This window comes from Enhydra lutris, unplaced genomic scaffold (genome assembly GCF_002288905.1).
Source record: "Enhydra lutris kenyoni isolate GAN:26980312 unplaced genomic scaffold, ASM228890v2 scaffoldscaffold17, whole genome shotgun sequence".
NCBI lineage: Eukaryota > Metazoa > Chordata > Mammalia > Carnivora > Mustelidae > Enhydra > Enhydra lutris.
The window spans coordinates 1,472,724-1,493,352 of record NW_019154101.1 but is presented as its reverse complement, the minus strand read 5'-3'; the positions used below and the strand labels follow the sequence as shown (position 1 = coordinate 1,493,352).

The 20,629-nt window shown below is 36.9% G+C and overlaps 1 protein-coding gene and 1 pseudogene across 1 annotated transcript in view; one reads left to right on the top strand and one right to left on the bottom strand.

Moving 5' to 3' along the window:
* The first annotated feature begins 473 nt into the window (after positions 1-473).
* LOC111147669 (CD2 associated protein) overlaps positions 474-20,629 on the top strand; it is a 139,380-nt gene continuing 119,224 nt past the window's right edge. Inside the window, exon 1 of the mRNA XM_022503876.1 lies at positions 474-1,342. Within this exon, the coding sequence (XP_022359584.1) occupies positions 1,339-1,342 (4 nt within the window). The 5' untranslated portion in view covers positions 474-1,338. The remainder of the gene's footprint in view (positions 1,343-20,629) is intronic.
* Positions 9,258-9,628, bottom strand: LOC111147670 (annotated as a pseudogene).

Sequence of the window (20,629 nt, the reverse complement as noted above, 5' to 3'; positions counted from 1 at the left end):
ATAATTCTTACAATTCATAGGTTTGAGAATTAAATGCATAATTTCTTTAAAAAGCATTAGGCACAGTAGTTGGCAGTCAACAAATGTTGCTCTTACACATCTGTCTGGAATTGGGTCTATTTAAACAGCAGGGGGAAGAAGATGGCTGAATTATACTTGTTTCCAACTTTTCTAAGAAATGCTCGTTTGATTACAGTAATCCCATGTCCTTCCTCATACTGAGGTTCGAAAAAATGCCTGGCAATATTTCAAATCATGATTATTTCTCCCCCTGCTCAAGTAAAGGGATTTAGATGTTGTAAGCTGACAGAGGCTAAATGAACCAAGTTTATTTCTGTAAAATATAATTTTTGTGTGCGTGTGCCTAGGGTTTTGCTTCGTTTTTCCCACGAACAAATGCTTGTGATTCGTTAAGAACTCTGCAAGGTAAACTACGGGGTCCCAGAAAAAGATGGGCCTCTGAGGGTTGAAAGCAAGAGGTCTGTGTCTCTCTGTCTGTTTTTCGCCATCTGTTTTGTTAGATTCCCCAGAAACTGCCGCTCGGCACAGAGCAACACTGCATCGGCCCCGCGGAAAGTGGGGCAACATAGGCTCACTTTGCGTATGAGCAAAAACTTTGTATCCATCTGGGGCGACAAACCATACAAAACGGCCGTCCCAGCTGCGCCGAACTTCAAGGCGAAGGAGTAGCCGCAGTTCTTCCGGATTCCTTCCTCTTCAGCTTGCTGCACCTGGACGCGGGTGGCGTGCGACTCCTCGGCCCTGACGTCACCGCACCTGGCACCAGCTGGGGCGCGGGGTAGTGAGCCGAGACGCGTAGGGGGCGGGGCAGGGACAACGAGGGGTTCTCGCGAGACTTCCCTCCTCCCGTGTCCAGCTCCCGGCACCTTCCCGGCCTCTGTGGGGTCTCCACCTCAGTTTTCCGTGTCGCGTTCTAGAACGGCGGTTGTCGAAGGGAGCGTACGGAGGCGGGCTCCGGAGCTCGGCTGACGCTCCTTGTGGGAGCCGGCGGCCGGGACGCAGCGGCAGGTTCCCCCCACTGCTTGCTGCGGTAGCGACCGGGGTTTGGGAAAACCGCCGGGAGAGGGCTCTCCCGCCGCCGCGGCTTCGGTGGAGGCCAGGCGCGAGGAGCTGCGGCTATCGCCTCTTCTTCGCGGGCCGCGCTGACGGGACTGTCCGGGGAGCGCCGCGGGCGGATGGAGGCGCCTCTTCGCCCCGCCTGAGCTCAGAAGGCGCAGGAGCGGAGCGCGGGGCCCGCCTCCCGCCGCAAGTGCCGCCGCGCGATCAACCGGAGGAGGAGCAGGGGGCGCTGGGCTTCACCCCGCGGGAGCCCCCAGCATGGGTAAGAGACTCGCGGGCGTTTCCCGCCGCCCGGTGGACCTTCCCGATTCGGGCAGGCGGTTCCCCTTCTTGGGCTCCGCAGGGAGGGACCGGAATCAGCCCCTTCGCGGCAACACCGCACCCTCCCACCAACCCCTCCTCGCCCTGCCTTCCACCTTGCTCTTCTCGCGGAGAAATTGGTCGGAGGGCTTGCGGGTGCTTTCTCCTGCGCTCCTCTCCCCACCTCTTCCTGCTGTCGGGAAAGGTGAGGGAATGGGGGAGGGGGCACCCGGTCTCCTTTCCTCGCCCACTGCCCAGCTAACCTTAGCCCGAACTTCCCTCCCTTCCCCAGCCTCCACCTTCCCTCCCCCCGTTCTGGTCGGTTGGGGGAGGGTGATGGAAAAACTTGACAAAGTAGCACTTTTAACTTCTTTATCTTCTGCTAGGCATTGTATAGATTGGCCATTTAATAAGTTTTTCGTTTGTTCGGAAAGGTGATTTTTTTTTCCTCTGCTGAAACTTTCAAGGGAAGCATGTCCCAAGGATAGGGAAGCTTTGAGTATTTGTTTTTACCTAGGCAAGTGTGTTGGCACTTAAATATTAAATCTCTTCCGGAGGACTTTGTTAGGGTTTGATAGGATTTCAGTGTTGAATCCTTTGAGAAGCTGTTTCCTGTTTGGAGTTAGACTTCCTTGCGAGAGGAAAATACAAGGCCGTATATGTTATTTACTATGTGCTTTAAAGGTTTGTTTGGAGCTAGCAAAAGCAGAATGTGTTGCAGCCTGGTTTGAAAGGGAGTTTTGTTGAGTAGTGTAACAGTTCTTTTGATAACACATTTCAGTGTGGGCTAGGCACTCTCTTAATCCTTTAAAAATTAAAAACAATCTAGAAGAAGTGTGTGTGCCATTATAAAACATAAATTGGTGCCACCGACGAGCATAAGCATGTTCCCTAAGAATAATCCCAACTTTGGTTTTGTAGACTAAATCAGGAGGACTCTATCATTTTTTGTAGTTGGGAGTTGGTGCTCTTCATATCAACGCACTGTTAACCGAAATTAATAACTCATGCAACTAACAAATGATTTAGAAGTAGGACAAATACAGACTACTGCTGATGTGGCACCTTCTGCCCACACAATGTTTTGTGGGAAATGCCTTAAGCACAGTGTTTACAGATCCTTGCTTAGCTCTTCGCATTTTGCTAGACTTTCTACTTTTATGTCTTTCAGGTAACTTCTGTACACAAAGTGCTCTTAAACCTCCAGACAGTAAAACCTTTGCTGTTTGGAACTTTCATATGAATTCCTTTCTAATTGATGAGTTGAGTTTACTGAGTATTTGAGGGTTTATTCCTTTAAATCTCAAATTATAAAACCACTTTAACCGATTCGGATGAAAATCATACTAAAATATGTAATTCTTCTTTGTCTTAAATAGGCTGCAGGGTGTAATTAAGCATCTTGATGGCCTAGGGTCATCTTTTGTGACCATCAGTTACTGTGATGCCTTGAGGGATGTGTTGGATTGTATATATGACTATTGATTAGATTCCTTTGCATTTTGAAGTTACTTAAATATTTTTCTGCTTTCGAATTGGTTGTTTGTCACTGTGATTAGTGCCCCCTTCACCCTCCCTTCTGTTATTTTTCTGCAAGAGTGGGAATCATATTCAAATTTGTAATTCTGCATAAGGGGAAAATAAGTATGCCCTTACTTAGTGTGTAAATGTTACCTTGAGGAAAATTAGCATCAATATTTGGATATCGGAGTATCTATTTTAATTGTTAAGAGGCCCTTTTTTTAGTGACTTCTTTGCTGTGTTCTGGTTAGGCAAGTTGCCACATTTCTAGGTAAAGTGTGATGTTTGTATGCTCTCAACTTGACTACCTAGCATGTGTTTTGAAGGTTGATTACTTGGGGACATTTGTAGTTAATTTCTGAAAGGTATTTGTCAGACATTTCCGTATGAATGTATACTTAAATTTATTGGTCATGTAATATTTTATGTTAAAGTTATCAAAATCGTTTAAAAGGAGTTTCCTCTTTAGTATAAATCTCATTTGCTTGGTTTTGTTATCAGCAGTCTTTATTTCTTATGATTTAAGATGGCAGCTTAAAATATTTATATGTTATTTTATCTGGTGTGTCACAGAATGAAAAAAATCTTCAATTTCTTTGTTTTGAAATAACTTGGGTACCTATTAAGTGATGGTTCCTACCATGTGTACTATTTAGGTAATATAGCAAGAGAGTGAAGAGCAGGGTTCTGGACGGGGACAGCTCAAGGTCAGATCCTGGCTTTTCCACCTGTTAGCTGTTGTGACTGAGGAAGTTACTTTAATCTGTCTCTGCTTCAGTTTCTTATTCTGTTAATGGGGTAAAAATAACCTCATAGATTGTTGTGGGGATTGGATGAGCATTTAATACTTGTAAAGTGTTTGGAACATGGCCAGTGTTGATTGCTTTTATTTTCATTTTCAAATGATTTCCCTAATTCTTGCACCAGCTTATAAAAACAATTCTCAATTTTTGACCTTTGTTAGAAGCTCATATTGCATTTATAGGATTGGTGGGATAGGTGTTTTGTAGTAATGCAGAAATTCATTTTTTTTCCCCAGAAATTTTAATTTTATGTATCCTTATAAAAATTATGTAGGAAGACTTTTTTTTTCCAGTATTGATTATATTTTGAAAGTCCATTATTGATAGTGAATTTAGTAGTTTTGGGAAAAGTAAATAAGATGGGTACTAGGAGAGACTAGGTTCTTTGAATTTTATGTTAAATTAAAGCACTGCTTTTAGTTTCTTTGTTAAATATAGAAGAATGCTTAACATAGAAATTTGAGATACTCTGTGTGAAGGAATTTGGGGAGAATTTAGAGATATAGAAGGGCAAAATTTAACTTTTCTTATTTCAGAAATACAGATCTGCATTTTGGAGGGGAAAAAGACATCAAATGACAAAGTGTTACAATGTGTGAATTTTTATTTTTGAGAAAGTAAGTGGATTTTAAGGACTTAATTTCTGTTAATTTTAGGTAAGGTTAAAAACGTCTTTAAGTTTTTTTTTTTTTTTTTTTTTAAGCTCATATATGACCAGTTAACATGTTTAAATTATGAGGCAGTTTTAATGGACAGAAAGGTGCAGTTGGTTTAGAGATTATCTATACACTATTATAATAGTGTGATTTATTTCCTTATTTTATTTTATTGCACTATCTGGAGAAAATCTTGATTCATGCAGGTAAGTAGTGGCAAATGGAAATTGTCTGCTAAGGGCTCACCTTTCAGTCTCAGGATTTATTTCAGTTAAACTAATCCAGAGCATGAAGTGTAGTAGTAGTAGGAAATTTTTGTTTCAAATTTGGATCACTAACAAAACTAATAATAAGCTGTGTTCCTTAATTAGTAAGTACTCATGATCACGTTTTTCTATGTGTTTCAAACTTCGAATAGTTATAGTTTCATAAAATCCCATTAAGGGTAGAGATTCACAGTGATAATATTTTATATTTTCCTATGGAAACTAGCCTGACGTATGCCATATACTTCTCTAAATGAGGAGTGCAGAGTAAAATGATGTCACATTAACTTAATAAGATCTAGTCATTTCAAGGCATTTGAGATAAAATCAAAGTTATAAAATATGAAGTGCTTTTGGTTCATTCCATTTGCTAACCAAAAATACCTCCAAATTTTTATTTGTACCTAATCCAGATCTGTGATTTTTTTTTTTTTTTTGGCTTCTCTTCTGTGATGGAATTTCCTTTTCTATGAAATGTATTTTAATTGCAAATCAGTGTGCTATATCGCATCAGTAAAAGAAAGGATAAGAACCATATCATACCATTTCAACAGATGGAGAAAAAGCATTTGACAAAGTACAACATCTATTCATGATAAAAACCTTCCACAAAGTAGGTTTAACAGGAACATACCTGAACGTAATAAAAGCCATCTATGAAAAAACCACAGCTAACATCATCCTGAATGGGGGAGAACTGAGAGCTCCTACCTTAAGGTGAGGAACAAGCAAAGGAAGGGTCTCACCACTTTTATTCAACATAGTACTGGAAGTCGTAGCCACAGCAATCCCACAACCAAAAGAAATAAAAGGCATCCAAATTTGTAATGAATAAGTAAGACTTTCCCTATTTGCAGGTGACATGATACTATATATAGAAAACCTGGCTCTACCAAAAAACTACTGGAACTGATAAGTGAATTCAGTAAAGTCGCAGGATAGAAAATCAATGTACAGAAATCTGTTGCATTTTTATACACCAATAAGGAAGCAGCAGAAAGTGAAATTTAGAAAATAATGCTATTTACAGTTGCACCAGAAATAATAAAATACCTAGGAATGATCCTAACAAAGAGGTGAAAGACCTATACTTTGAAAACTTTAAAACACTGATGGAAGAAATTGAAGATGACACAAAGAAATGGAAAGGCGTTCTATGATCGTGGATTAGAAGATAAACATTCAAAAATGTCTGTACTACCTAAAGTAGTCTACACATGTAATGGCAATCCCTATCCAAACAAGCTGTTTGAAAATTTGTGTGGAACACAAAAGAGCCTGAATAGCGAAAACAGTCTTGAAAAAGAAAAGTGAAGCTGGAGCCGTCACAATTCTGGACTTCAGATTACATTAAAAAGCTTTAGGGGGTGCCTGGGTGGCTCAGTGGGTTAAAGCCTCTGCTTTCAGCTCGGGTCATGATCCCAGGGTTCTGGGATCGAGCCCCATATGGGGCTCTCTGCTCCGCGGGGAACCTGCTTCCTCCTCTCTCTCTGCCTGCCTCTCTGCCTACTTGTGATTTCTGTCTGTCAAATAAATAAATAAAATCTTTAAAAAAAAAAAAAAGCTTTAGTAATCAAAACAGTATGGTACCGGTACAAAAATAGACACAAAAATCAGTGAAACAGAATAGAAAATCCAGAAATAAACCTACAATTACAAACCTACAGTCATCCGGTCAGTTAATCTTTGACAAAGCAGAAAAGAATATCCAGTGTGAGAAAGACAATCTCTTCAACAAATGGTGTTGGGAAAAGTGGGTTAATTTGCAAAAGAATGAAACTGGACCACTTTTTTATACCATACACAAAAATAAATTCAAAACGGATTAAAGACCTAAATGTGAGACCTAAATGTGAGAATGTAATGCCATTCTAGGCACATAAAAATCCTAGGAGAAATCACAGGTAGTAACTTCTTTGACATCAGCCATAGCAACTTCTTTCTAGATATATCTCCTGAGGCAGGGGAAAACAAAAACAAAAATAAACTATTGGGACTACATCGAAATAAAAAGTTTCTGCATAGCAGAAGAATAAATAAAATTTGTATGCAACCTGCAGAATGGAGAAGATATTTGCAAATGATATATCTGATAAAGGGTTAGTATCCAAAATATATAAAGAACTTTTAAAACTCACCACCGAAAACCCAAATAATCCAATTAACCAATGGGCAGAATACATGAATAGGCACTTTTCCACAGAAGACACACAGATAGCCAACAGTGACATGAAAATAAGCTTAACATCACTTATTATCAGGCAAAGGCAAATCAGAACTATAATGAACTATCACCTCACACCTGTCAGAATGGCTAAAATCATTAACACAAGAAACAACAGGTGTTGGTGAGGATGTGGAAAGGGAGGAACATTCATGCACTGTTGGTGGGAATACAGACTTGGTGCAAGTGCTCTGGAAAACAGTATGGAGGTTTCTCAAAAGGTTAAAAATAGAACCACCTTATGGTCTAGCATTTGCACTACTAGGTATTTACCCAAAGAATACAAAAATACTAATTCAGAGGGCTACATGTACTTCTATACTTACTGATTGATTTGATTGATTGATGTGAGAGAGTGGAAGTGGAGTGGGGGGACAGAGGGAGAGAGAAATCCCAAGCAGGCTCCATACCCAGTGCAGAGCTCTAAGTGAGGTAGGCATTTTCCTTTTGGGGTCCTAAAAGTTTCCTCATTTGGACTAAATTTGACTTTTTTTTTTGTTTGTTTTATTTGGGTTTTTGTTTGTATCTGAAGGTCTCTGGTACCTGGACATTACACTCTCTCAGTGACCTTTTTCATTCAACCGAAAATGTATTTACTAATTGTTCGCATTTAAAGGAGCTTTTACTCTAAGAAGAAACTCTGCTTTTAAAAAATTCATGTTCTGATTTGATATGTAGCCTAAGATGCTGATTTGTTGCCAGATACAGCAGTGTTACAGACTCTTTCTTTCCTACAACCTATTTATACCCTGTCAGTACTTTCCAGTGCCTCTAGGAGACTTGCATTTTATAATCTTTTAAATTCTATATCTGTTATTAAACTTCCCATCATGATCTCATTCTCTTTCCTAGCTAATTTACAAAACAGAGATGACTAATATGGGATCCTAAAATTCAGGATCTGTTTTAGTGTCTTGTAGCTAAGGTGGTTTTTGATGATCTGGTGTTCAGGTAATTCCAAGAGAGTGACTGTGTGGCACCTGGGAGTTTATAGTAGAAGAATACTTAAAGTATGGTAACAGTAACAGATAGGTACCACCTAAGAGAAAGATTCTATTGCAAGGTCTTACAGTCCTGGAAAGGAGCTTTATGTGAAAGTTTAGTCAAGACGTATTTACCTTAATGTGAGGAATTAATCAAGAGGTATTTGCCTTAATGTGAAGAATGTGATTAATGCCATTCTAGGCACTAGGGGGATTAGGACAAATACGTTTTGGTACCTTAAGTAGTTTATAGCAGAGTTATGGGTTGGGCCCATGAGAATTATTAGAGTCACCTGGATTAAAAAAAAATTCCTCAATCCCTAGCGATTCTAACATAAATGTTCCTCTCTCTTCCTCCCTCCAGGGGTTGAGTGTCATGAATGTTTCGGCATGGCTTGTAGTCCTACGATGTGAATATGATACGAACATGATAGGAATAAAGCTTAATATTTGAAACATCAGAAATCCAAATGAGAGGGAATGTAGCACATTTAGAGGATGTATTCCATTTTTAGAAATGTTAAAATGTTACAGGAGAAGCACAAGGAAGGTCAGGATATAGATTCCTGTGTTGGAAGGCAAAGGGGATTTGTTCATCTTTCCTTAGTTTGACCAGTGACATCACAGTAGTCAAGGCGGTAAGGACATGGCAGTAGTAAAGATAGATAGATAAATAGATAGATAGATTCCCCCCCACCCTTTTCCTGGCACTGAGTCTTTGGAGTAAGGTATACCTTCATTTGCGTTGATATTTTTAAGATCCTTATACCTGAAATATTTGTCTTAACATTGTTAGTATTTATCAGTGCCCATGTACTGAGGCCAGAAATTTACCTAACATCTAGACTGATTTTGATAACTAGAAGAGTGAAATTTCTAGAGCATTTATTTGTTGTGATTATTATAATTGCCAAGTTCTTTTGGGTTTTTAGTATAAAAGTTAATATATTTGTTTTTTAAGATTGTATTACTTAATTTTATTTTACACCAGGTGGTGGGCACAAAGCAAGCCTTCTAATAAAGCTGACAGCTTCGCTCAGAACACATTTTTTTTTTTAAAGATTTTATTTATTTATTTGACAGAGATCACAAGTAGGCAGAGAGGCAGGCAGAGAGAGAGGGGAAAGCAGGCTCCCTGCTGAGCAGAGAGCCCTATGCGGGGCTCTCTGCGGGGCTCTCTGCGGGGCTTGATTCCAGGACCCTGAGATCATGACCTGAGCCTAAGGCAGAGGCTTTAACCCACTGAGCCACCCAGGTGCCCCTCAGAACACTTTTAATAAGGCTATAAAAACTGTTCATCTTACAAATTGTTCTGAAGTCCAAATATACTACAGCTTGGAAAACAATGTTTAGAAAACAAAAGCCAATGTAAAAAGGCAAATTAAAACAACTAGAACCGTTACAGGTTTTATATGGCTCTGATTTTATAGTTCTCTTGCTTCATCGTTAATGTCAGAAATCTTTTCTTCAGCTGGCTCCATTGCTCGGAAATTAAAGGAATACCTTTTCTTTCAGGTTTCATTTCACCTTCTGATCCAGCCAGTGTTCTTTAATATCCGTTAGAACTTTCCTTTAAAGTCCTTAACACAGACCTACCTCATTTTCTGGATCTGAAACATGTTATGTTGTTTCTGTTGCTGTTCTGCTCAAGGGATGACAGGGCTTGAAGTTTCATCAGTCTTGCTTCTTATTTTTCTGGAGCAACTTGCTTTTTCCTCTTTAACTTTTTGTCAACCTCACTGTCAGAATTGCTGCCAGAAGAGTTTGAAGAAACAGGTTCCTTTGATTTAGACATTGCTCTTCTCTTGCAGCCGAACTGCCTTCTGCTCGCTCACTTGCAACATAGAAGTTGATATATTTGTAAAATTGAGACCATCAGTCCTGGCTAAAGCAGAGTATAATGTTTTTAGGAAATATTAAAGTTGATCTTAAAAATGTATACTCTCCTACATGATTTTTATTTATTTTTTAGAGTAAGAAACAACTAACTTTAAGTTATTTAGAAATGTGTTCTCCGAATATCAGTTTTGTGTTAGACTTTTAATTCCTACTCTGTTGCAATTCCTAACTCTTCCTCTGAGAGGTGTCATTGGGGTTACAGATAATAGGCATTCCTGATCCTCCTTATCCTGTCCTACTTTTTTTTTTAATCCATTCTTTCCACATTGTAACTTTGTATTTTCCTTATTTACATGTTTATTGCTTATTTGTCTTACCGTTTTATAATATAACTATAGAGGGCGCCTGGGTGGCTCAATTGGTTAAGTGACTGCCTTAGGCTCAGGTCATGATCCTGTAGTTACAGCATCGAGTCCCACATCAGGCTCTGCTTGACAGGGAGTTTGCTTCTCCTGCTGACCTCTCTCCTCTCATACTCTCTCTCCCTCTCATTCTTTCTCTCTCTCTCAAATAATAGATAAATTAAAAAAAAATCTTTAAAAAAATAACATAACTGTAGAGTATAACCTTCAGGAGTGCAGAGCTTTCTTTTTTTTCTTTTCTTTTTTCCTTAGAGATACCTGGAACAAGTGGCTACCTTCCAGTAGCAGCCACTCAAAAATTTGGTGACTGAGTATTAAGTATGTGTTTCATTTCAGTGCTACAGATAGCTGTTGAGTACATTTGGCATGTTAGGCACTGTGATGGGGGTTGGGAATTCAAAGAGAAATAAAAGAGAAATACAAAGAGAAATAAAACAAGAGTCCCCTGCTCTCAGCCCTGGCCAGATAATGTTTTTTGGTAATTTGAGTTATCTCTTTGAGTGTAAGGATTTAGGTTTATTTTTTATTTTTATTTTTTTTTAAATTAAAAATTTTTTTTTTTTTTTTTTTTTTTTAAATTAAAAATTTTTTTTTTTTTTTTTTTTAATTCGACAGAGATCACAAGTAGGCAGAGAGGCAGGCAGAGAGAGAGGAGGAAACAGGCTCCCTGCTGAGCAGAGAGCCCAATGTGGGGCTCGATCCCAGGACCCTGGAATCATGACCTGATCCGAAGGCAGAGGCTTAACCCACTGAGCCACCCAGGCGTTCCTAGGTTTATTTTTTAATGCACATATTTACTTCTGGTGTTTGCTCGGAAACATGAAGAAAATAAAATGATTTCATGATTCTGATTTTCTTATAGGTTCTTGCAGTTATATAACTTCATTACACTTTTTTTTTTTAACACATTTAAGGTCAACTTAGAGTGAAATTGTCTTTTGAAGCAACTTTCCATTTTTTGATAACTTTAAAATTTCTTTTTAATTGATATTTTGCTCATTATTAGCATTTAGGGAATGCTTACAATGCTAGGTATTTTGTTCAGAATTTAATTTCACTGGAGCATTCTGGGGTAAAACATCGTTTCCATTTTCAAAATTAGAAATTGAAGTTAAAGACATTGTTACTCACCCAAGGTCAGGGAAAGGATGTGGGGAAGGCTGGATTAAATTTTTATTGCTCTGATCTTAAAGCATGTTCTCTTAATTGTGTTTTTAAGATTTATTTGAGAGAGAGTGCATGCAAGCTTGGCGGGGCGGGTGTAGAGGGAGAGAAGCAGAGTGCAGAGTGCAGAGCCTGATGTGGGCCTTAATCCTATGACCCTGAGATCATGTCTTGAGCTGAAATCTTGAGTTGGACATTTAATTGACTGAGTCACCCAGGTGTCCCCTCTTAATTATTTCCTAAGACATTGTGGGGAGAAAGTTGAGCTAAATAGAGCAAGTAATACAGATTGAAATGACTATCCTAATGTGATTTAAGAATAAAGAAATTTACATCCTATCACCCTAAAGTTGTGGATTGGTATTACACATTATACCTGTATTTAGGTAATTATTTTCTCTTAAAAGATTTTGAACTAATTTTAACTGTTGTGTTACACTTTGGTCTTTTACTTACGTGCCCAGTAGACTATCATAAGACTTTTTTGCTGAATTCTATAAAATTTTATGACAAATACATGGTATTTTATATGGTTTGAAATGTGCTTAAAACTGATATCTGTAGTGTTTTCTCAAGGTTAATAGTGGGAAAAAAATCTGAATGAGGAATTTTTAGTTCAGTTTTCCAACTTGTTTGCTCTTCAGATGGATTTTGTATATTTGTTGTTAGGATTTGTTATTTTGGAAGGAGCCATTAGTCACCTGTGCGTGGTAGTTTATTTATTTTCAACTAATTATTAAGTAATTGGTCTTTGTGAGATTAAAATACTTTTTTTAAAAAAAGATTTTATTTATTTATTTGACAGACAGAGATCACAAGTAGGCAGAGAGGCAGGCAGAGAGAGAGGTTGGGGAAGCAGGCTCCCTGTTGAGCAGAGTGCCCAGTGTGGGGCTCCATCCCAGGACCCTGGGATTATGAGCTGAACTAAAGGCAGAGGTTTTAACCCAGTGAGCCACCCAGGCACCAAGTACTTTCGTTTTTTAAATTTAGATTATTTTTGTAGACATCTGTCACTTACAGATCTGATTTAATAATATTAAAAGGAATGTAATACTGTGTAAACATTTTCTTGTACCACAAATTCTCTTCTCTTTGAATACCCTTTGAATGAGTACCTGATATGCAAACTTTTGTGCACTATTTGAAATACAAAAAGGAGGGGTGGGTTTTGTGTATGATATCTTTAGAGTGCTTTACTTAACTCTGAAAAAAATGTAAGAAATGCTGTTTATCAGTTCTATTTTAACGGATTTGAGGAAATTTTCTTTATTAGTATTCTGACATTCTGGATGACTTTAGGGAACCTAATAATGAAGTGTCACTGGTTAATGACATTAAGCAATGCTCATCAATTTTGCATTTCTGCATTTACGTAAAGATAGTTCTGGAAAGAAGTTTCTGGTAAAGACTTTTGGTTCTGGTGAAAAGTATTTAATCCTGGGAATAAAAACTAAAAATATTTTTCATCTTTTATTTTTTTAATAGGAAATAACAGGTGGAACCAAAGTGTTTCTATTATATTACAGCTTCTTTGGAATAAAGCTTATACTTGTTTTTGAATTTACAGTGGATTATGTTTTTATAGAGAGAGAGTAGAGGAGAGGGGTAGGGGGAGAGGAAGTCTTTTTTTTTTTTTTTTTTTAAAGATTTTATTTATTTGACAGAGAGAGATCACAAGTGGGCAGAGAGGCAAGCAGAGAGAGAGAGAGAGGAGGAAGCAGGCTCCCTGCAGAGCAGAGAGCCCGATGTGGGACTCGATCCCAGGTCCCTGAGATCATGACCTGAGCCGAAGGCAGAGGCTTAACCCACTGAGCCACCCAGGTGCCCCGGGGGAGAGGAAGTCTTAAGCAGACTTTGTGCTGGGCACAGAGTCCTGAGTGGGGCTGGATCCTGTGACCCAGATCTTGACCTGAGCCAAAAACCAGGAGTCAAAAGCAGTAATTGACTGCACCACCCAGGTGCCCCAATGTTTTGTTAATTTTTTTTATTAACTTCTTGTATTTTGCCCTTTGCAAAATAAAATAAAGGTTAATGTTTAGTGATATAACCAGTGGTGTAATATAGAGTACATTTAATTTGACAGACCTAATTAGATATTATGATATCTAAATATTGTATTGATTAGGACCAAAGTAAATATTCCCTAGTGAATACAACTCAAACCTGTTTGAAATTTGTGTAAATTGCTCATATTATCCTTTTTATGAAGTGGTTTTTCATTACCAGAAGGATACATGTTTATTAGGGCAGAAGAGTTGGTGAACTTATAATACCATTGATATTTTGTGCATAATTTTAAAAAAAATTCTGGGTTTTAAGAATTTTAACCTTGTTTTTCAGGCTTTCCTTTGTTTTTAAAAAATCACTTTTTTATTCTTTTTTTTTTAAATCACTAAAAAATAAAATGTAGACTCCTTAAAAAATACTACCAGCAATCTCCCTGCATGCCGCTACCCCCCGCCTGCCATGCAGCAAAGTTAAGAAAATATGTTTCTTTCCTTTTTTTTTTTTTTTTTTAAAGCAAGGATTAAATTCTTAGGCTATTGAGGTACTTCATCTTAAATACTATATTTTCTTTTGCTTGTTTTTCAACCTTGGTTGTATTTTCTTTTTTTTTTTCTTTTGGTTCTTAGAAATGCTTTTAATTCTTTGGTTTGCTGCAAGTATTTATGCCTAGTTTCCAATTTGTTTGCTCTTCAATTTTGATTGTTTTGTTTGCTTTAAGTTTAGAAGCTTCTCACCACAATTTTGGTATTTACTTCCATTTCCTCCTCTCCCTTCTTTGCATTTCCCCTTACCCTCTTCCTTTTCCTTTCCTGTGTGTGTGTGGGGGGGGGGGGAGAGAGAGAAGGTTTTTTAAAAAAAAAAATTTAAGCTGAATTTTATAGTAATCTCTATACCCAGTGAGGGGCTTGAACCTACAACCCTGAGATCAAGAGTTGCACTCTCTTCTGATTGAGCTAGCCAGGTGCCCTGAGAAAAGTTCTTTTTCACTCAACTAGAATTTATGGGATATGGTATGAAATGAAAATTGGTATGTGGCATATTTCTCCTTATATAAAATTTTTCAACCTTAGCAGTTTTGGGCCAGAAATTAATTTGTTGAGTGGGATTGTCCTATGCATTGATGGATGCTTAGCAGCATCCTGGTCCCTTCTTACTAGATGCCAATAGCATTCCCTGAGCTATAGCAACCAAAAATGTCTCCAGACGTTGCCAAGTGTCCCCTGTGGGGACAAAATTATCCTGGTTGAGAACTGCTGCCTTAATGTAAATTAGGTAAGAATGTACATGTTATAAATCTGGTTATCCTGAGAAGAACTGAATTGCTGATTTGGCCCCAAAGCTTATGTTTTCTGAGGCAAAGCTTGAGGTTAAGACCGCATGTTAGGAGCTTTTTACTGGGCCAAGAGGGATTGAGTTCACACAAAATACACTAATGCTCAAGTTTATTGAATGCTACTTAGAATCTTTGGATCATGTGGTTTTCTTATTTTATCAGTTTATATGATAAATCAGATTTTCCAAGATTTATTTATTATGTTTTCAAAGTAAGCTTTACATCCAGTGTGGAGCTTGAACTCATGACCCCAAGATCAAGAATTGCATGCTCTACTGACTGACCCAGCCAGTTTCCCCAGATTTTCCAAGATTAAACCTCTATCCCCTGCTTATTCTGTGGGTTATTTTCTATGCATTTGCATTCCCTTTATTGGCATTTTATTTAGAACCTTATGTGTTTTAGACAGTGTATTTGTGGGAGCAATTTTGGTCTTAATATCACTTAAATTGTTTTTAAGTAATGATTATTTTAAGATCGTGAAGCTTTGTATGCTTATTTTATGTTTTTGGTAGTTTTGAAAGAATTAACCTTTAAAACAAATCATCTGTTTTTTTGGGAACTGTTTTTGAGGCTATTTTTAGGCCATTTTCTGATTTTATTCCTCGATTATGGCTGTTGATTTTATTTTTAGTCTCTTGAGTAATTTGTGTTGTTGTTGTTGTTGTTTTTTTAATAGAAAAGTATCCATTTAATTGAGATTTTTAGGGTTGGAAATTTATAACCTAACCAAGAACTAGCCCAGTTTCATAGGTTGTCACATGCCTCTGAGCCTGTGAATCTGACCCCAACTCTGCAGTATCCCATTCTAGAGTGTTGAATTGACAAATCTCTTTGTGTATTCTGTAATCTCTTGTGGCTCTAGTTTATTTTTCATTGCTCATCCTGATAGGCTTCTTTGAAGTATTTAATCTTTTGAGATGTTTTAGAGGTGGATTGTAGAGTGAGCTAACTATATGAGTGCTATTGTTGTTTATTGGTTAGTTAAATAATCCCAACTTAAGTCTGGTGTTAGAATGGCTATTTTTATATTGTCAAAAATATCCCCCCAAGTCTAGGATGAATTTATTTTGAAGTTTACTGACTTTAGGAAGATCTGGTTCATTTAGCTCTACTAAATAAGAAGTTAGTGTTTTTGGTTGTAGTTTATCTGAAAAAAATTAAAAATAGAATGCAACTTGAGCTATGTATAAAATAGCTTTTACAACAAGCTAGTTTTTTTTTTTTTTTTTTTAAAGATTTTTATTTATTTATTTGACAGAGATCACAAGCAGGCAGAGAGGCAGGCAGAGAGGGAGGAAGGGAAGCAGGCTTCCCGCCGAGCAGAGAGCCCAACGCGGGGCTCGATCCCAGTACCCTGGGATCACGACCTGAGCTGAAGGCAGAGGCTTTAACCCACTGAGCCACCCAGGTGCCCCACAACAAACTAATTTTTAAGGAATAAGTAGATTTCACTGAGACATGAACTGTTGAAAGTTGAACTTTTGAGTAGAGATTTTGTTAAAGTGGATAAAATATTTGAAAGTCAATTCAGTATAATTCTTCTACAGGATGGCACAAATAATTTAGAGTAATTCAGCATAATTTAAAGAGCAGTTCATTGTTCTGCTGACATTTTTTTGCCACACTTCATGACTCACTATTACAGTATTTTGAAAAACCTTGTGTATGTGTATATATATATGTATATATATATATATATAGTGTATATGTATATACATTTTATATGTAAGAATATCATTAGAGAAATTTAATAATTCTCATATCGAAAATAGGCGTTATAATTAAGTAGATGGCTAAGATCAGATTGCACTATCAAATTGAGTAAATAGACAAGAACTTGAAAAACAGTGCATTTGTAAGTCAGGAACATTTCTTGTTCCATATGATGTATACTGTAGAACTTGTGGTTTCTAAGAAAGTGAAGTGATGTTGGAAGATTGGGATTAACCTTTTTGTATTGAGTTTAGTCTTGGTAACTAAATTGTAGGAGAATTAATTAGAGTAGGGTGGTTGGGATTTACGGCTTTTAATGATTCCTTCAGGTTTGAAACATATCCCAGTTTGGCTCTAACTAGCTCTACTTCTGGGTGAAAGGTTTTGATGTATACTGTGGGGCATGATATCAGATACCCTCTTGTATCGCCTTGGAATGACTCCTGGCTGGAAAAGAGTGACATTACCATAAGGATCACTTGCGTAATTGGGGTTCTGCCACACTAACATTCTGTAAATACAGCATATTACCAACTAATTACAACATTAGTATCATCTTTGATTGTTAAACTGATCATTTTAGGCAGTTTAGAAAACACAGAATAAAGGAGGAGGAAAAGACCTGTAAATTTCTACAGAGTAAAGTTATTTTGATATATTTCAGGTCCTAAAAAATAGATGTATTTTACAGATTTGGTTTGTACTTTACATTTAGTTTGGTCTCTAACTATAAATATATAAATACATATTTACACACACACACACACACACACACAAACACATACACACAACATATTATATATAATATATACTCTTTAATCATTTGAAATTTCATTGTGTTTTTCTAAACTATATCATTTTTTGATGGTTTCCTTTGCTGTGCAAAAGCTTTATTTTAGTGTAGTCCGCATAGTTTATTTTTATTTCCCTTACCTGAATAGACATATCCATAAATATGTTGTTAAGGCCAATGTCAAAGACTACAGCCTTTTTTTTTTTTTTAAAGGAATTTTATGGCTTCAGGTCTCACATTAGGTGTTTAATCCATTTTGAGTTATTTTTCTACTTAGTGTAATAAAGTGGTCTGACAGTTTTATTCTTTTGCATGTAGCAGTCCAGTTTTCCCAACACTATTTATTGAAGAAACTGTCTTTTCCACATTGTACATTCTTCCTTTGTTTTAGATTAATTCATCATATAAGTGTGGTTTATTTCTAGGTTCTCAATCCTGTTTCATTGATCTGAATGTCTGTTTTTGTGTGAATAACACTGTTTTGATTATTATGATTTTGTAGTATATCTTGAAATCTGGGATTGTCATACCTCCAGCTTTGCTTTTCTTTGTCAAGATTGTTTTGGCTATTCAGTGTCTTTTGTGGTTTCATACAGGTGCTGGGATTATTTGTTCTAGTTCTGTGGAAAATACTTTTAGTATTTTGATAGGGATTGCATTGAATTTATAGGTTGCTTTGAGTAATATGGACATTTTAACAATATTAATTATTCTGGGAGCGTGGTATAACTTTCCATTTGTGTCTTCATTTTCTTTCTTCAGTGTCTTATAATTGTCACAGTATAGGTTTTTTACCTCCTTGGTTAAGTTTATTCCTAGCTATTTTATTCTGTTATTTTGTTATTAGTGTACAGAAATACAACCAATTTCTGGGTGTTCATTTTGTATTCTGCAATTTTACTGACTTCATTTATTCTCACATCTTCTGGTGGAGTCTTTAGGCTTTTCTAAATACAGGGCCATGTCATTTGGAAATAGTGACAGTTTTACTTCTTTCTTACCAATTTAGATACCTTTTATTACTTTTTCTTGTCTGTTTGCTGTGGCTAGGATTTCTAGTACTGTTTTGAGTAAAAATGGCAAGAGTAGCCATCCTTGTTCCTGATTGTTTTTTTTGGGGGGGGGTGGTAGGTTCCTAATCTTAAAGGAAAATCTTCAGTTTTTCACCAATGAGTATGACATTAGCTTTAGGTTCATTATATATGGCCCTGATTATGTTGAGGTGTGTTCCTTCTAAGTCCACTTTGATGAGAGTTTTTATCATGTATGGATGTTGAATTTTATCAGATGCTTTTTCTGCATCTATTATATTGATCGTATGGGTGTTATCCTTTATTTTGTTAACGTGATATATCATGTTGATTGATTTGTGGATATGAATCATGCTTGCATCTCTGGAATAAGATTCTATTTGATAGCAGTGAACGATTCTTTTAATGTATTTTTGAATGCAGTTTGCTAATATTTTGTTGAGGATATCTGCATCTCTGTCCATCAGAGATAATTGGTCTGTAGTTTTCTTTTTTTGTATGTTACTGGTTCAAGTATTAGGGTAATGCTGGCCTTGTAGAATAAAATTTGGACTCTTTCCTTCCTCTATTTTTTGGAATAGTTTGAGAAGAAAAGGTACTAACTCTTTAAGTGTTTGGTAGAATTCAACTGGGAAGGCATCTGGTCCTGGCCTTTTGTTTGTTTAATTTCATTACTGGTCATCAGTCCATTCAGATTTTCTTTTTCCTCCTGATTCAGTTTTGGAAGATTGCATGTTTCTAGGAATTTATCCATATCTTTTAGTTTGGCCAATTTGTTGGCATATAATTTTCCATAGTAGTATTTTAATAATCCTTTGTTTTTCTGTAGTTTTAGTTGTTACTTCTTTGATTTCTGATTTTATTTATTTAAGTTCTTTTTTCCTTGATGAATCTGACTAAAGTTTTGTCAATTTAATTTATCTTTTCAAAAAGCAGCTCTTGGTTTTATTGATCATTTCTATTTTTAAAAAATCTCTATACCATTTATTTCTGCTGTGATTTTTATTATTTTCTTTCTCCTTTTAACTTTGAACTTTGTGTTTTTTCTAGTTCCTTTAGATATAAAGTTAGATTATTTATTTGAGATTTTTCTTATTTCTTAAGGTTGACCTGTTATCTTTGTAAACTTCCCTCTCTTAGAATTCTAAGTTGGTAGTTTTTTTCTTTCAGTACTTTGAATAGTTTACTCCCCTCTCTTAAGTGTTCTGAAGAGAGGTCTGCTGTAATTCTTATGCTTGTTCTTCTATATGTAAGGTGGTTTTTTTCCTTATGGCTTCTTTCAAGAATTTCAGTGTTTGTTTTTCTGCAGTGTGAGTAGGGTATGCTTAGGTGTAGACTTTTCTCACATTTTCCTGCTTTGTATTATCTGAGCTTCCCAGGTGTGTTATTTGGTGTATGATATTAATTTTAGAAGTTCATTGTTATCTTCCTTTTTTTTAATAAACTGCCAAATATAATTGTTTTTATTGATTTTATTAATATTCTCAAATTAAGGATATATTCATTATTCCAGAAGTGTACGGTACCCTTTCTCCAAGCTAAAATTGAGAACTGGATACACACCTGGATTTCTCCTTAAAAAGTTCTTTGGAATTGTGTGGTTCAGTAACATTTAAGATTTCTCACTTTCTTCTGAAAGCATCCCCTCTTTCAGACTGCGTGTTTTTGGCCAAAATTTTAGCAGTCCTGTGATCACTGGTTATGTTAGTGTTGTATCTTTCTCTAGAAGCTATTCAGCACAGTAGACTAGCTGAGCATGAGACAAAGCCAATCCTTTTGCAGTATGCATAAGAATAAAAGCCTTCATTAGAAATTATTTATGTTCTGCTTTCAGTGGTATGGCATAGAGCCATTGATAAAACTTACTAATACTTCAAGGAGTTCAGCAACCCCTTGGAAATGTTTCATATATAAACATGAGGAGAGTGTTTGGTAATTTGTTTTTTAATGAATGCCTTAATCCAAGAAATTTCCTATAAATTCAGTGCAGAACAGTCTTCAGGTGTTCATGTTCTCCGAGATACCTTCACTGTTGAAAAGGTCAGAAACTGGTGCAAGTGGTGGCTCAGTGGTTGAGCGTCTGCCTTTGAGTCAGGTCATGGTCCCAGGGTCCCAGGATGGAGCCCTTCATTGGGCTCTCTGCTTGGCGGCAGGCCTGCTTCTCCCTCTCCCACTCTCTCTCTCTCTCTGTCAAATAAATAAATAAAATCTTTAAAAAAAAAAAGAAAAGAAAAAGAAAAGGTCAGAAACTATCTTACAAATTTCTGGCCCATACATCACTTTCCAGTGCTCTCCAAACCAGAACTCTCCAAGTATCTTAAGAACTCTGACACCAATTGTATGTGAAGCCAAGAGGCCTCAAATTCATCCCTTTCTGGATCAAAATCGAGATTATCACTTGGAGGAGGAGTATGGAAGATGCCAGCACTGATCATTTTTGATTTATCACAATATACTGATTCGACAAATTACCCCACGGTGAGTTGAAGCA